General features: G+C 37.4%; 1 protein-coding gene across 1 annotated transcript; it reads right to left on the bottom strand.

Moving 5' to 3' along the window:
- Positions 1-12,326: 12,326 nt before the first annotated feature.
- LOC127118459 (biogenesis of lysosome-related organelles complex 1 subunit 1) lies at positions 12,327-14,879 on the bottom strand. Its single transcript, XM_051048666.1, has 3 exons — positions 14,624-14,879; positions 14,328-14,533; positions 12,327-12,644 (listed from the first exon to the last, which is right to left on the bottom strand). Exons 1-3 carry the CDS (start codon positions 14,733-14,735, stop codon positions 12,555-12,557), a joined length of 408 nt encoding a protein of 135 aa, XP_050904623.1. The 5' UTR covers positions 14,736-14,879; the 3' UTR covers positions 12,327-12,554.
- Between the last annotated feature and the right edge of the window lie 3,551 nt (positions 14,880-18,430).

Raw genomic sequence — 18,430 nt, 5'->3', positions numbered from 1 at the left:
TGAAATATTCAACACACATTGATCAAACATGAATAGAATCAAAGTCAATCAATGGTAAACAGAAGCAAGATGAAGTTTAGAAGTCAAGCAAGAAATAAAATATTTTTGGTATTTTTGAAAATTAAAATAATACTTGAATTAAAATAAACAAATAAAGGTCAAACTTCAAATCCATTTCAAATCAACTTGGAAAAGTCCAAATGGATCATCCTAAGTTCAACAAGGTCAAACAAAGTTTGACAAAAAATTTCATCATTTTTGGAAACCAGAAACTATTTTTAAACAATTAAAAATGAATAAAAAATAACATAATTGAACTAAAATCTCAAATAAATCTCAAATCAATTAAGAAATTTATGAGAATATTTTTCATAGATTCATCATCATTCAAAGATGTTAAGAAAATATTTTTGCATTTTTTGAATATTGGAAACTATTTTAAATAAATTAAAAATAACCAGAAAAGAGAAAATTCACAAAAAATATTAAATGGAAAAATAAAAAATATTAAAAATCATTTTCAAAAACTAGAATTAAAAAGGGAAATAATGCAATTGATCCCATATTTTTTGGATTTAAAATGAAAGATTTATGAATTTTTGAAATAAAATGAAATAAAGACAATAAAATGAAATAATCAGAAATTGAGAAAAAGTCTGGTGCGTTGGATCTGATTCATTAAATGAGGTGGCACATCAGAGGGAGGAGAGATGCGCGCGCACGATGGATCAAAGTCAAATGAGAAACACACTGTATTTAAAATAGTCATAACATTGCATGGCTGGGATTTGATCTGGAAATATCAACCAACGGTCTAGATGCAATCTGGAGTGATGGACGGTGGTGTACACCACCGTCTTCTCCGGCGAGCAAGCCAGCTCCGGCCAGAGTTGCAGGTTTGTAAAACCTCACCAAAACGTACGATCCTCATATCATTGGAAAGCTGGGGTGATGTACATCACCCCTGTGCCATTGGTTTCTCCTCTAGACTCTCATAGAAGGAGAAATCTAAGATGGAAAATTATGGAGTTCAATCTGAGTTTGCTCAATTCATGAAATTAAATACACCAATCAATTGCCTCTTATGAGAAGACTTCAGAGGAACCAACAAACACAAGAAATGAGCAAGATTCAAGGAGATTCGAATGGAAAAAGTTTGAACAACAACCTTTGAAGTGCAGCTCTATAAGGCACGATCTCTTCCAACTCTTTGGTGCAGTGTGATCCTTAGATGGCAAAGTAGCTAGGCTTAGGAATTGGAGTTCAATAATCAATCAAGGAAGTTGAAAATTGAACTGAAAAATTGAAGAAGAAAACTCAAAATTCCTTTAGGTGTAGGGTGGGATTCCAATTCTGCAGAGTATTAGGCGCCTTCAGGTTGGAAATGGATGAAGCTAAGCACATGTATTTATAGTGAAAGCTGATGCAAGCAAGGCAAAATTCATGTGCATATGGAATGAGGGCCTCCATGCATGGGCCTGTACAGGCGCATGGGAGGCCCAAATGTAATTGGTTTAGCATGCTGAAGTGTAATTGAGGTGTTTTGGACGTGCAAATGTGATTGAATTGGCTTGTGCATGGAGTTTGGATATGGTTTCCATAAATGCACACAAACTTTCACCTCTTCGAAAATGCACTTTGCCAAATTGAAACATGGCCTTGTGGGTAATGGTTGGAAAGGTCTTGATATGAGGAACAATTGTTATGTTGAACAAAAATCCATTTCGGATTGGGAAATTTATGAAAACAGGCCATGAAGTTCAATGTACAAAACATGTGTAGGTGAATTTTACCAAAATGGACCAACTTCAAGCCCTTCTGTTTCAATTATACAAGCCTCAAATGACAAAACCTTAAACATCAAAGTTGTAGATCTTTTCAAGAAAATCAATTTGGACTTAAAGTTTGCATCATTTGGATTTTTAATGAGAAAGTTATGGTCACTTGAAGTTGGACTTTTTCACATTTCAATGACTTTGGTCTAAAGTGACCTATAATGTTTTGTATTATCACATGTACTTATTTTAGGATCATGAAAATTTGTTCATCATAAAAAATGAAGTATACATCTTAAAATTTCCAATGCATTTGATCCCACCTCAAAATCATGAAAAATGAAGGAGTTATGTCCTTGGAAAGTTGACCTAAAATTAGGGTTTCAGTCAAAATGACCTATAATGTTTTGAAATGGATGATGACATTCCAAGCTTTAAATCAATTTTTGATGAACATTAAAGTTGTTCATATGGTTCTTAAGAATATTGTTTCTCTTGGGTTCATCCTCATTTGACAAACACATCAAAAGTTAGGTCTTAGTGGATTTCAAAATAGTTAGATGAATTGACTGATCAACTTCTCAAGTTCAAACTTTAAACCTTGATGAATTGATGATTGAGGATACTCACATAACCTCAAATATGCATGAAAAGATGAATGAAAGAACTTCCCTTGATTGTATTTGATCATGGGTTGAGGTTGCTTCATGAGCAAGGCACAGTCAATGCACATATGAATTAGGGTTTCCTTGGGAAACAATCCTCAAGCCCTTTGGTTTATCTTGATCAAATTGACAAATTGAGATGCTTGGGAGGCATATATGATGATCGAGAGCTTTGTGAACCATTGTAAACCTTGCTTTCAACTTCATCTGGACACATCAATGAGCATAGGGGCCTCCTAGGAGTCTTGGATCTTATGATTGCTCAAGCTACAAAACAAAAGATGTTAGTGACATATTTTTGTGCTTTTGGTTAGTAAGCAAAATAAGAAAAACAATAATATACAATTCAAGCATGCTTGGTGGTCTCAAACCAACTCACACAAGTCCCAACCCAAAGGTTAAGGGGCCAAGATGCTATGATCCTTGAGGCAAGATGCAAAGTGCAATGATATGATGCCATGAGGGATCTTAGGGTCAAAATTAGGGTCTTACAGATGCCCCTATTTAAGGTCATTCTAGCCGGAGATATGAAGGTTAAAATCTTCGTCTCGACGAGGTAAAATGGGCTTAAATAATAACAAAGAGACGAATTTTGGTCCCTAAGAGACTTCATGATGCAAATGTGTGTATGCAAAAGTTAATGCTCTGTGGGGATATATGTCCACAAAGGAAAAAGAAATCAGGAGAAACTGAAAATCCATAGGAGTAATACACTCATAAATGGGACAGAGACTCTGGGGATTTTACTGGGGAATAAAGGGGATAAAATGCGTGAGCAGGTCACGACTTAAAACTTGCTGAGAGACACGAGAGGGATTCCATGAAAATAAATCAATGGAAGGACTCGAGCTGACGCAAAGATGCATGTATTGGGGAATATGCCAATACAGCAAAACTATCCACAGAGGATACTTCAGATAAAAATCCGGACTCGGATGGGGGAAAACCCACTAAGGGACTCAGGATGGGAACATCCACAAAGGACTCAGCTGAGGAAGGCACAAAGGAGGTATTATCGATTACTGGGTAATAAGCTCCAGGAGACATGTGATCAAAACACCGGTATGAGGGTGAAAGAATAACACGCTCAGGGAGGAAGAATATCTAAGACCGGTATAAGGGTGAGAGATATCAATCATCCAAAACATCTGAGGAAAACCTAAAAAGGTATATTTCAACTCAGGAAAATCTGACTCCACAGGGGACAAAAAGTCATAATAAGGAGCAGAAAGGAAGGAACACAAGGGATACCGGTTACTGGGCATATAATAGGTGACCAACCAGGCGTGAATTGGGGAATATTTCCAAGACACTCATCATCCGAAAGGAGGGCTGAAAAGAGCAAGCTCGATTATAGGATGGACATTCGATTCCACAAGGAAATACGAATCTTACTCAACTGGGGAAGAAAAAGACTTCGACTGAAGAGCGCATGAGATATATTATCTATTACCGTCTAAACGTAGATAACATACTCTCATGGAAGATTATCCACAACCGGTTACTGGGTTAATAAAGGATAAGTCGGCCGAAAAGAAAGGACATCGGGATACCGACTAATGGGTATAAAATGATAACCAATCAAGGGGAGAAACAATCATTACCAAACAAGGGTAAATGAAAGATGACTCGTTGGGGATACATTGACAAAGGCAATGATCCGGGAGATATATCACCAGTTACTGGGAGATATACTCAAAAGTGAAGGACTATCAATACCGAATATTGGATAAAGATAACCAACCAAGAGGGGATTACATCTACCAGTTACTGGGTAGAAAACCACAGAAGAGAGTAACCGTCATCGGTTAGGATGAACAGAATCAAGGGTTAACTCTGCAAGGGGATAAAAATGGGGTTTACAACTACCGGTTATTGGGTAGAAAACCACAAAGATAGGACTTACAACTACCGGTTTTTGGATAGAAGGCCACAAAACTCCGTCGGGGAAAAGATGGACAATAACTGGTTACTGAGCAATCGTTCATCTAAACTACGGGGAAGTGCAAGGGGAAATAACAAGAGGAGTCAATCTAGGAACAAACTAGAGAGACACAATGAACAAGATTCAACCCAATGAGGATATAACTCAGGGGAGTAATTCCATCCCAATACATATTTTGGGAGGAAACATAAATAATAATCATCCACGAGGACCTAACTCAGTGGGGAATATGGAAGAAAGGATAGACACTTTCTGCCTATGGGGCTGACTCTATATGGAGAGATCAGACACCAACATCTGCTTGGGGAAATATATATCACCACATAGAAGGAGATAACAAACAAAGATATATGGCAAAGAATGAAACATGAATATCCGAATGTTAAAATTATGCATGTATATGCGTGGTTTATGTATGATTGATGCTGACAAACAGACATATCTAACACAACCAGGTCCAAGAATCAATGGACAGACATCCGGTACTACATCTCAACAGAGAAAGCCAAGCCCACAGGGGAAAACCCAATTTGATGGGGGCAACAGATACCATGAAACATCAATCTCTGCAGGGGAACAAAAGCCAATGTTGAGGATCAAACAGAGTCACTGCCGGGAACGAAGACTACTGCTAGGGAACAAGCAGAATCACCGGGGATCAGGGACCGCTGTCGGGAATAAGCAAGGGATCACAATCACCAAAACTAGGGATCTTCCAACAGAACGCAGAGATAAGGATAAGATCAGTCAGAGAAGAAATCTATTGGGGATCTTATCAGGGAGAGATGTAGACTTTTGTGGGGTATAACCACCAAACAGAAGCACATCAGACAACATTCACTTCTAATCACGGAAGGAAAATATCTCTGCTAAGGAGAAGGAGAACCAGTCACTCCGCTGGGGAAGGAATCAACACATCTTCCTCGAAGTTCCAACGCCAAAACTAAGATCAAGCAGAGTCTTAGCTGGGGAAGCTAAACACGGATAAGATCCGCCGTAGAAGCAACTCTACTGGGGGAAATTATCAAGTAAAGATATGAAACTCTGCGGGGAATAACCACCAAACAAAAGTTCCAAAACCATCACATTTCCTCATACTGCTGGAGAAACAATCTCTGCCGAGGAGAAGAGAAACACCGCTCCGCTGGGGATAGAAAATAAAGATTTTCATCACCCGCTCTGCTCAGGGAAAAACTACCTGTAGGTGATCAGCTGGAGATAACCTGCTGGTGGTCGTACTGGGGAGTTTAAAGGGATCAATCCTGCCGAGGATGATCAAGAGGCGAACATGTTGGAGGTTAATGTAGGCGAATCCACAGGGGATAAGCTACAAAACAAATGCTCATGAAGGGAGCTTCTGCTCACTCTGCGAGGGATTTCCAATCTGAATGAGGGAATGCCAACTTCTCCGAAAAGATAGCATGTCAATTTATCAATTTATAAGGGATTTTAGGTCAATCCACACAAGGGATGACAACCATATATTCGATAACACAACTGCTAGATCCAGCCTCACTAGGGAGCTAGAATATTAAGACCAAACTCCAGACTCTCAGGGGATCTGGGTGGTGTTAGAGATATACTTCTCTAAACAAATCAGGACCAGAGCTCCATACTCTCTGGGGAATTTGGTGATGCATTATCTTCTTCTGCGCTCGCTGCGACCTGGTAATAGCTTTGGTCGGCCTTGATATTCTCTACGATGCCGTCTTTTCTCTAGATTATGAGCCTTTGGTGAACCGTTGAAGGAACAACCCCTATCCCATGGATCCATTCTCGATCCAGGAGTAAGTTGAAGTTGTCATTTGAGTCTATTACCATAAAGAGTGTTGAACGTGTTGTCGTGCCTACCGCGAGGTCGACCTGGACCACCCCCATTATATTACTGGTCTTCCCTTCATAATTTGAAAGGACCATGTTGTGTTGTCGGAGATCTTCATCGACTTTTCCCATCTTCCTGAATAGAGTATAGGGCATTAAGTTGACTGCAGCACCTTCGTCGACAAAAACCTTATTCACCGCCATTCCATCCACCTTAGCTCTGATGAACAATGGTTTTAGATGGTACATCATCCCAGGACTGGGTCTTTCAAACATTGCTTTCTGCTCTTCCACCACGTCGTTGTTCATGACATGGTAGCATAAAGGCTTTCCCCCTCCTATTTCGTCTAGTACAAAGTCTCCCTCTGTTTCAAAAACTTCAGACACCATGTCGCATTCAGCTGGCAGTACCGACACAATGTCGCAGTTTACGACGAAATCGTCACCGTAGATATCGTCATTGTTTTCGTCGTACATATCCTCGTCGAATTCCTCATCAGACTGAGGAGAATACTCAGGTTCTCCCCTCTGGTTGGGGAGAATATTCTGGCCCTTCCCCTTCGATCTTTCTTCGTTTCATGGCCGTCCCTCAATCTATGACGAACACTCCACGTTCTGAGTGGTTATCACTGCCTTCTTTCCCGTCGAGTCGACGGTCATGGCCACTGTCTGGTTGACCACCATTTTTTAAAGTCCCTTGACCTCTGACACCTGTTCCTTTTGTCCAGCAGTCTCTAGAGTCTTCGACTGTGGGGTGGTAACAGCTTTCCCAGCTTTTTGTTTCACTGGTGGCGTCTCCATTGTGTCCTAGTCATAGGATTCTTTCCTTTGTAGTTAGGAGAGATTGTGTAGCCTCTTCTCTTCTCTGGAGACGTTGCCTCTTTTTTCAACACCCTCCATTTCGGTTTCTTGCCCCCTTTCTGATTGACAGGTTCTATCCACTTCTCATGTGGAACATCAGTGGGAGGAATGAATGTCTTCGGGCGGGGACGTTGAAATTTTCTCATGTACTCTTCGTTCTGTTGAGGAGCTCTGTGTCTGTCGAACACAAATCGTGGGATAGCAAGCTTTTCCTCCTTATTGGTCTTGTTGTCGGCCTCCAGTCTTTCGGAGGTTTTCTCGTCGAATATCACGCTGCACTTTGGGCATAACAGAGTCTTTGATCCTTTCCCCTTGCACTTCTCCTGGAAGTCAAACAAACTTTCCCCCGGCTGGGGATAGGCCGACTCGGGCCTCCTTTTGTGTTTGACTTTGAAACCTTTAGTAGTTTCGACCACCATCACTTTAAATGATTCAGCCAACGAGGTTGCTTTGAGAACCTCAATGAGACCATCAGTAGTCTCCACCATCATGCAGTCTAGAGGCTCCGCATACAATGCTTCTTCCACCTTCAAAGGGTCAGAATCCACCTGCATTTTTTGCCTTTCGCCAAACTGGAGCCTTCCTTCTTTCAGAGCTTTCTGCACCAAATCCCTGAAAAGAATACATTGTTGAGTTTTGTGACCAAGGAAATTATGAAATTTACAAAATCCCCTTTTCTTTTTTTGTTCTAGGGGAGGGTCTTTTAAACCTTGAGGGACGATAATCTGTCCGTCTTTTACCAAGAGATCAAAGATCTCGTCGCATTTAGACACGTCGAACGTATATGTCTTAGCGGCGTATTTATGTGTTCTCTCTGGTTCGATAGGGTTTTTTCCATTCGATGGTTTCAAAATCTTGCACGTATATGGAGGTCCGGGCTTGAGTTCTGCCACGTTGACCTCACTCCTGTCGACTATATCTTCATCGTCGGAAGAGTCTCCTTCGACTTTGATGTATGACACTTTCTCTTTTTTATGATATCGACCCTCCTTAGACTTTTCCGCTTTCAAATGTTCGATACGTGGAACCCTATCGGCAAATTGGGCCATATCCCTAAGGTACTGGGTGTCCTGCTTCTTTCGTATGGAATAATCTAGACCCCTAGCCTCCATTTCGACTAGTTCGTGTTCAGGGACTTGAGTAAAGCATCGCGCTTTCAATAGTCTAAACTTGTTCAAGTATTGGTCAATTAACCCAGCGACCTTTTGCTTAAGTCTCGCTAGTTCCTTAAGACTGATCTTTGATTGTCCCATGTAAAATTGTTCATGGAACAGCCTTTCCAACTGTGTCCATGTTTGGATCGACTGAGGAGGTAGCGTTGTGAACTAGGTAAACGCATTTTTCATGAGAGAACTTGGGAAATATTTCAACTTCAAGTCCTCGTTGTTTTCTATGTCACCAGACTCGATCTGGTACCTCGCTACATGTTCGACAATGGATTCTTCAGTATCCCCCACGAACTTAGTAAATTTAGGGACTTTCCATCCCCTTGGCAATTTTGTCTGTAGGACAAAATCTGGTAAAGGCGAGGAGTATGTCGGTCGTTGGAGGCACGGACTTACTTCAATCTGTACTATGATCCGTTCGACGATAGCCTCTAGGTTTTGTTCCCCTACGGCCGCGTCATGTCGAACTTGTCGAACCACCTGGTCGGGATCCTGGTTACGATTAACCAGTACCACAGGGGGGCCTTCGTGTCGCCCTTGGGATGTGTTCGAACTCCTGGTATTCTTGTTCGACCGTATCCTCTGTCATCTCCTCTTGTCGAACCAGAGTCTTTGGTCGAGGAGGAGGCGTGGGGTTATGACACACTTGAGCCCTTGGTGCTCCCAAAAAATCTTCAATCCTGGTTATTTGGGTCGCCAACTATTGATAACTCTGCGTCGAATCCTGGATCAAAGGCCTTAAAATAGTACCCATTTAATGAGTCAGCATGTGTACCATTTCGTGGTTACTTTCATCCATTTGATGTCTCATAACAACAACTGAGCTTGACGTAAATGTTGGGACTGATTGACACGTCAATCCGAACCCTGTGGGCTGACCAAATGGGGTTGCCAAAGGTCCAAACCCCTGATAACGAGGGAATGGCGATGACGAGGTATCGATGTAAGTCGAACCGAAGTTATGCATGTTTGTCATAAACTCCGTCGGCATTCCCAACGTTCTGTGTATGGGAGCCGTGTAACTTGGCATATGTTGCCCCATAGTTCCCATGGTTGTCGGTGTCGGCGTTTGTGGCTGACACGATGTCAGAGTTGGTCCCACAAACGCTGTTAAAACTATCGACTCCGTACTAGAGTCGGTGTCTACGGCCTGGGGCGTCGTTGTGTCTCCCGCCGAAGACATTTCTTCGTGGGATCTAGGAGACATCATTTTTCCACTGCACAATCGCATACAACTTAACACTGTCGAGGTCCCGTTGGGCGTGCCAATTTGTTCTTCTGCGCAACAATCTCTAGTCTTCCTATATGAGGGTTACTTGCGGGACCAGCCAAGGAGTCTCAGACTTAGTGTTTTGTGTGTATGGCTATTTGGTAAACAATGTTTCTGACTGGTTGAAAAGGGTGTAAACGAGACTCTTGACGAGTCAATGAAACAACAAAGGTAAAATGACAGGTAGAAACGATAAAGTACTGAAATAAGGACGATAAACAGTAAAGTTAAAACAAGACAAAAGATAAACTTTGCGAAGATTAAATGACTTGTAATTATAAAGTGGAGGCAAAACACATTGTTTGTGAGGAGAGTAATTTTTTTCTCGTAAACGCTTTGGTACTTCAAGCTTTACCCCTACTGGAAATGTTCAAATTGTCACCCTTTGAATTCTCATCTAACATTGGCTTAAATACTAATTAGAAAGTAACTGTTGGGGGTTACAAAGCCTTCTTGAGGTGCCATGTGTCGGTCCACTTCCCCCATCTCAGCGTATAACTACCCACGACTTCTTTATGTGCCCACGTTCTCACACTCTCCTCAAAAACCTATCGACTTTGACCGAAGCTTGCTCGTGTTGGCCGACAGCCTCTCATAACCTTCTGTCAAGGAGCTTCCGACGTATCCCCCATGTCGAAATTGGCTTTTTCCCTTAGCCAAAACTTGCCAACTAACATCCTTGTGCCCACGTATCACTCATCAGGTGATGAAGAATCAGAGCTCCGTAGGTCGGAGTAGAAAATGTTTGTGTTGATTGATTTTATCTTTGAGAAAAGGATTTTCGGAGTGGTGTCCTAAGGCACAAAAATGAGGTTTTATGGGTTGTATTGTTTTTACCTTGAATAAGGGTTTATGAAAAATGTTTGTGATTAGATCGTACTAACGTCTATGGGCGGGGGTGAAAATTCTAGACAACAAGTCAAACGTCTTGCGTCCAAAATAATTAGAGCAAGGATATGAATGCTCCATTCTTACTCATTTTTCACCACTTAAGGTTTGTGGTGCACAATACTAATCATAGTTTTAAATATTTTGAATTTGATTATGAAAATGACTTGACGTTGAATTAAGGGTTTGTTTATTTGATTATGAAATTGGGTAATGTAATGAATATACAAAGTAACCATCAAGAAAATAAAGAGTATCATTGTAAGGTAACCCAAGAGAAAGCCTTGTGTGTACAAAAGTGACCAAAGCTGACAAAGGATAATGGTCTTACAAACATGTCCCCCTAGGATGGTGTCATGATGCCATTCTTACAACATGTATATAAGTTCCAGGTGAAATCCAAAGTTGAAACCAAGTATCAAAGTATGAAAAGATTCTCCAAGCAAAGGTCCTAAGATGAGATCCTCTAAGTCCAAGTTGATCAAGTGGAATGAATATTTTTGGTCTTATCATTTTATCATGTTTTTGTTGTTTTTAATGTATGATGACAATAAAGATAAATGACAATAATAAACATGCACGATGAGTTTATACAATAAGTATAATGATGATGATGATGAGTATTTGAAAGTAAATTACAAAGTAACAACATAAAAGTAAATAGCAAAATAACAATGATAAAGTCACAATAATAATGATCAGTGGTAATCAAAGGTAGTAAAATTTAAGTGAAGTCGGTGGTTATAAAAATATAGGATGCACACAAAGATACTTTTAAAATGATTTTAGGAGAAAACACGAGATGAACCATTTATTTTTCTATGACTATTTGGTTGATGATGAAGGTAGGCTGATATATGTATTTTGGGCCGATGGCATCTTTCGGGAAAAAATACTCTTTATTTGGAGATGTGTTTTCATTTTACACAACATACAGTACAAACAAGTATTGTATGATATTTGCACCATTTACATGTGTAAATCATCATTGTCAAAATGTAACCTTTGGAGCTGCACTTTTTAGCAAAGTCCATTTATTTGTGTGGTTGTTTGAGTCATTTTTGAAAGCAATGGGAGGGCACAAACCTACTGTAATCATAACATATCAAGACCCAGATATGAAGATTGCAGTAAAGAAGATTTGCTTGTGAAATATTTTTAAAAAAAAGTTTCAAAATAGGTAGGCGTTTTCTTAAGAGTCTGTTTGAGAGATGATTTTTGAAGAGTTTTTTTTAGAGAAAGACTTTGGAGATATGTGTTTATATATTGAAATGTGTTTGATATTTTTAAAAAGTTTAACAAATAATATACTAGATTCGCCTATAAAATCATATTCTTCTTTAAACTTTTTTAAAATATCAAATTCATTTCAAGATATAAATGAAATCCTCCAAAATCTTTCTCTCCAAAAACCAACTCCAAAACAGATCATAAATATCAACATTGATTTTAATAATCATTTTTAAGTCATGTGTTTGGAATTCGGCGTCTCCTGAAAATTTTGAATCAAGATGGAAGAATATTGTTAGTGGTTTTATGCAGGATCAATGTAACCTGTCTGGCATCCCGTTAACTATGTTATTACTTATATATGTGCATTCTCTGTTTCGGATCCTCCATCTACATTGGTTACTCATTTCTGAGCAACGTTGGCCGAACTCATGTGGTTTTCGCACAAACCGTGACTTGAAGCCAATTCAGCGACACATGACAGTGAAGTTTCACGAAAAGGCTTATTCATTTTTGCTCATTGACGAGCCACTAAAGTTCCCTACCAAACAAAGTTGTAAGCCCATTTGACGCAGGGAACTTTTCTATGCTCGAGAGCTCATGGAATTCTTTAGGGTTCATTAGTTGTAAAGGAATACGATTACTGCTAAATATTCTGGAATTTTTATCCACCCAAATACACCAAACTTGGGAAAATCATTCTAATGAGTCAGGAAAAGTTCTTTCTAATTAAATGTTCTAGAATCTTGATAAAAAAAACATAATTTACATTCAGAATATGGATACGAGGTTATTTCTTCTTTAAGGCGCTTATTTTTCTGAGAAACAAGTCACTCGTTTCCTAATAAACTTTACATGATATTGGAAATTATGTCTAGAATAGATAAATGAATTGGAAAGGGATTAGAATTTTACATGATGCAACCTGCAAGATCAGTCTTGGTGAATGTTTTGTATAGCTGCACTGATACTTTTAAAATCATATTCCATGATCTTCATCCAATTCTCGAAGTCTCCAATTTCCTATGAGTTCAAATGAATGTTAACGAAAGTTATGCACATTTTTACAAAACAATTAACAAATTTAGCACAGTCTGCAGCAGAGTGATCACTTGACTCGGATCATTAATGCTCTACAGAGAAAAAACACCACATACAGACGCAAAATTCAATAAGAAGACACTGCAAATTAATATTCTATGTATCTACATTTTTGTTCTTGCTCCTATGATTGTGTACAAGGAATCTCTCAAAATAAAGGATCCTTGGTAATAAACAATGTATCTGTGTTACTGAGGCACAAGATTGATGCATATTTCTATTATTGCTCCTGCATCTGCATCATCCTTGAAAATTCAACAACCTTGAGCACATTAACATGACCATATGTGCAGGGAACTGAACTAAAACACTTAAGTTTTTCTTATGTCAGAGAATGATAAAAGAGACCAAAAAAATTGTGATATCAATATAAATCACAATGAACATTTGAAGAGAAGAAACCTCTTTGCTTTATTTATCGACCCAATTGAAATCCTAGTCCATTCATGCAGCCATGTAAAATCACGGCTTTAAATGTGCATCATAATTTGCAACAAACAACAACAATAATCATTTAAAAACCAAATTCACTACAATAACCCAATAATGCACAACAACAATCATAATAAAAATTGTTTTTGTTACATTTTCTTTTTGATCCACACAACTATCTTTGGTGAAATTCACATGTATTCTCCTTCCATAGGCAATCATGTTCAAGGCCAACAAAGCAACAACAGTAAACCTCTCAAGGAATTTATTTTTGGAGAAATGATCTAACTAGGGACCTCTCATTATAGAATATATCTTTACACATTCTCAAACCGAACATACTTCCATTCAGGGTTTTTAAAAAAGGTTTGTGAGCATGGTTTCGGTTCTGACATTAAGATTTTTGGAGCCACTGTGACAACAATTGAGATTGTATAAGCCACATTTGACTGTGATTCTATGCAATATCAAGGTTCGCGACTGTGACAACTATTGCAACCGCTAATCAAAACCTTTTTTCGACTAGGCCTACACATTAGGTTATCCATAAAATAATTATTCTAGAACATTATTGAAAACGGTTGAGAGCCCAACATTAGATGCGATATCACCTAATATATGTTTATAAACGTGAGACATCCCTTACATTTCAAATCAGTTTTGTAGGGTTGAATTAAGCTCAACCCAAATTTTAAAATAGTATGAGAAAGTATCTAAGATCCATTGAGCCACCTACTATAAACCACTTGGGACATGCTTCAAAAGTCCATTTACGGGAGTGACACAATGTGTTGATAGTCCCGCATTGCATGAGATACCGCAACAACCAAGTCGTATCTCAATAAGTGGGTCAGGCGGTCGGCTACATGGATCAACCGACGTCATAATATTCTACCAAATACCACACTTCTACCCAACTCATTAATCTCGATATCTTTTTTAATAGTTTCTCTAATAGCTTTTCTAAGTATTCCTCTACCTCTAGCGGTTTAACTACCCTCCATCTGATCAACTCTCCTTACCACATAACTCACATGTCTTCTCTCTACATGTCCAAACCACATAACTCTAGTTCCCACCAACTTTTCTACTACAAGTATTACTTCAATACTCTCTAATTTTATCATTTCTAATCTTAAATCTTATAATACACCAACACAACATTCACATTACCTTGATAGCTGTGTTGAGAGAATGAGTAGCATTAAGCCACTGATCCGTTTGTTTGGTAAACCTAGTAATAGTGACAGCAAGAGCACGAATTTCAAGCTCAATCCTCTTTTGATAAATGAAAGAATCTTGAACACCGCCATTCACAGCTTCCACCAACAGATCTGAAACGCGTACGGCTTTCCTAATTGCATCTTTCTTCGATTTTTCTGCTTCCAACAAAACACAATACCCAAATGAATAAATGAACACTATGAATATAAAAAATCGAACTTTGAAAGAAGAAAAGGGAAAGGAACCGGTTTGATTGGCAAGTATGAGAGATTTGTGATGGTGAAGTTGAATCAAATTGTGTAATGAAGCTTCCAATCCCTTTGAAACTGCGTCCATTTTAGCGTCGCGTTCTTCCATTCACATCTGCTTTCAATGTAGAGTAATTGAAATTTCAAGGAATTAAAAAAAAAAAAAGTTATGATCGAAGAAAAAATCTTGTGTTTTATGGATTAAGATTTTAAGAGGTTTCTTTTATGAAATTCTTGTAAGATATTATTGTCTTGTATGATTTTTTCAAAAAGAGTATCTATAAATCAGATTTTTTAATTTGAAAATTAAAATATAGATAATAAAAATATTTTTAAAATATTTTATTAATTTTTAAGATTTGAAAGGATTATATCTATTTTTTTTATCAAATTGAATAAAAAATAAAAAGATAATAAATAATTTTTAGTTAATACTACTAATATAAATATTAAAAGACTAATGCTTGAGGGGACATGTCAAACAACCTAAAAAAAAAGTTTGTGTTGGAAAAATAAATGAAAAAAATAATAATTAATTTTTAATAAAATTAATACACAATAATATTCTTACAAAAACATATTAACATTATTCGTAATAAAACAGTTCAGAGCAGCTATACTCAATGGGAAAATAATATTAATTATTTTTAATATTACAAAACGATTTATATTTTAGTAAAAAAAAATCTTCAAAATGATTTATAGAAAATGGAGCGAGGCATATTTTATATTGTGTATATTTTAATTATTCTAAAATAAAAGAATGTGTTAAGATGAGTTTTAAAAGAAACTATTAAAAATTTATTTGGTATATCTTCGTTTATGATGAGGTATTTTGAGCTAATAATTAGATATTTGTTTAAAGTTCGTTAGAATAATTATCAATTGTTAATTTATTTTTTTAATATTAATAAAAATGATTACCGGTTAGAATTGATCCATCCATTTATCTTATGAGGCTAGCAAGGTATAGAAGTAGTAATCGGCTAGAGGAACGTTCAAGTAGAGACAATCATCATATCTCCACGATTATCGGAAGGACTCAGTTTTCCTCAATTGAAAAGACTCGCTTTACACATCTCGTATAAATTTATTATTTGTCAATCGAATTGATTTAATATATATATAATATATATAATATATATATATTATATATATATATATATATATATATATATATATATATATATTATATAATATAATATATATATATATATATATATATAGAAGAGAGAGAGAGAGAGAGATGTGTGTGTGTGTGTGATGTGACTCACAATACAATGTGACACTTATGCGTGTGATACCAACTCAATATTTTATTCTCTCTGGAACCGGGTCCCCACTTCTGAACCCATGAACCCCCCTTCTGTGCTCCAAGCCCCCCTTTTGAGCTTGGGAGAAGCCACTAGCCCCCCCCCCCCCCCTTCTGAAGTAGTGTACATGCATATTTCAACGACACGACACTATTATCCATGTCCATACAAATCAATTCAACAACAATAATAATGTTTACAACCCATCTCCTAACCATAAACAACATGCATTGACACACAATAGTAATCCCCCCTTATGAATTATTATCCACCAATAATAATAACAATGCACACCATCAATACATAATTAATCACCATATAATCATGCATTTCATAACAAGATGAATCATATTCACATCATATAATATCACCAAACAACATCACCATATCAAATGTGTATTCACACAACATTCAATCATGTTAAATTAATTCATCATTAAGTAAGCACAATGATTCACATATTTATCCATACATTTCACAACATACATTCCTACCTTGAACATACGTCTACACACCAATCATCTCACAAAGCACTACCATGAGGTAACTCTGCGCGTTAGCTCTCAAACGCTTCAAATGGAACCTCATTTGGACCTATGGAACTAAAGTTATGTCATAAATTATCGGGAAACATACTAGGTTGTAATTATTAAAAAATTAAAAATAAGCTGACATCAATCGATTAACATGGGATGTTAATCGATTGACATCAAATTCATTTGCATTCTTCCTTTCCAAATTTCATTTATTGGTTGCATGATATCGGTTAATTCAATACATTAATTGACTTTCATGGTTGTTTTTTATATAAAAATATCTAAAAACACATGCATGCAATCTATTAACATATAATGTTAATCAATTAATATCATTAAAATTTTCAAAAAAAATCCCAGTTTTTACACATGATCTTTATCTCCTTCATTCTCTATCCCTCATACATCATTCAAATTTTTATTTCCACATTTAATTACCCTATAACACGAATTGAATAGTACACAACAATATCACCACAATCAGACATATTATAGTGCACATATCAAGCATGGATCATGGAAATTTGACATACAATTTGTTCTTACTAAACACTATTTGGAGAAACTTCCCTTAAGCTAGTCAGATGAAGTCACAATCGTCTTATTTTGTTAGGAGGTATTAGTTGTTCTCTTTCTCTTGGGAAGTATCCTTTTATACTTGTCCCCTTATAAATGGCCCTTAAAGGGATGCCTCTTCATATCCCATGTTTAAAGTGATATATGATAACATCTGTCGTCTTCCCTGAGTAACACCTTTTCCTTAATTTCTATAACTTTCATGTAATCATGGAGATGTTTCGTAACCTTCATATGTGACTGTTCATGTTGCCTCCCGGTATCCTTCTAGAGATTGAATATGACTTATTCACCTACTAGAGCCACTACGTGACCGGATCCGAGTTGCTTACATCTCATAACAATACCTTATTGAATGGGTCTGACCTAGTTAGGGATTATACTATCTGACGTGTTTGCCCTTTTTTACTCGGTCTATATAAGCTCGGTCTTTGGAAATTTTGGGATGTACACAAGGTCTAATAGGATTGAAGTGTTCGGATAAGAAAATCTTGGAATTCCTTCTGCCCTAATCTGATCACATATTGTGTGATTTACTGTGTGTCAGCAATTTTAATGATGACAAATTTTTTCTTCCTTGTCATGGTGGGATTTTTATGGGAATCCTAACTTACTAGAAATGATAAAGCAAAAGGAGACCGATGAGTCCAAGTGTTCATAGCTGGAAGAAACCTATGTCGGTTTGATCTAAGAAGCAGATGAAGCTCAGTCTCTTAATGAGACATGGAGGAAGTCTTTACAAGATGTCTAGGTAGACTTGCTCTCAGTTGGCGATAAAGCTTTTGACAGAGCCAAAGCCTAAGCTTTATGCATCATGTATGGCCTGGATATGTCAAAGATAGACTTTTTTAAGACTGTGGTGGATTGCCAACCAATGGACATGGAGGAAGCTTCACCTAAAGCAGAGGTTTTTAAGTACGTGGTGATCAACAACTCGACCCCTGAAGCTCGGGAAGACGAGCACCATGATGTTTAAGTTTGTTTATGTTTGTTGTTGGCCATCAATGGTGATGTGCCTTTTGTAAAAAAAATTAACAATACCTTTCCTTTCTAACACATATTTAAGCCCCCAAGGGGTCCCTTTTGGGTATGCTAACATTAATTTGTTATCCATGTCTTATGTTTTTCATTGGTATGTTTTAGATGTTGGCTTTTAATGCATACCAGTTTACTCCTTTTTTTAACAACTTGATCACTTGTCTTTAATAATTTAGACTTTGTGATAAAATGATTTAATCAATTTAGTCACTCATTATAGGCTCCTCGAACCTTTGATTTAATCATTATGTTTAATAACCCGACATGGGAATTTTGTGACCGTTTTGCTAAGCCAAATGTTTTATTACCACAATCTGGCCATAGATCTTTATTTATCTGGA

This window comes from Lathyrus oleraceus, chromosome 2 (assembly GCF_024323335.1).
Source record: "Lathyrus oleraceus cultivar Zhongwan6 chromosome 2, CAAS_Psat_ZW6_1.0, whole genome shotgun sequence".
Taxonomy (NCBI): Eukaryota; Viridiplantae; Streptophyta; class Magnoliopsida; order Fabales; family Fabaceae; genus Lathyrus; species Lathyrus oleraceus.
This window is presented reverse-complemented; position numbering and strand designations above follow the sequence as displayed.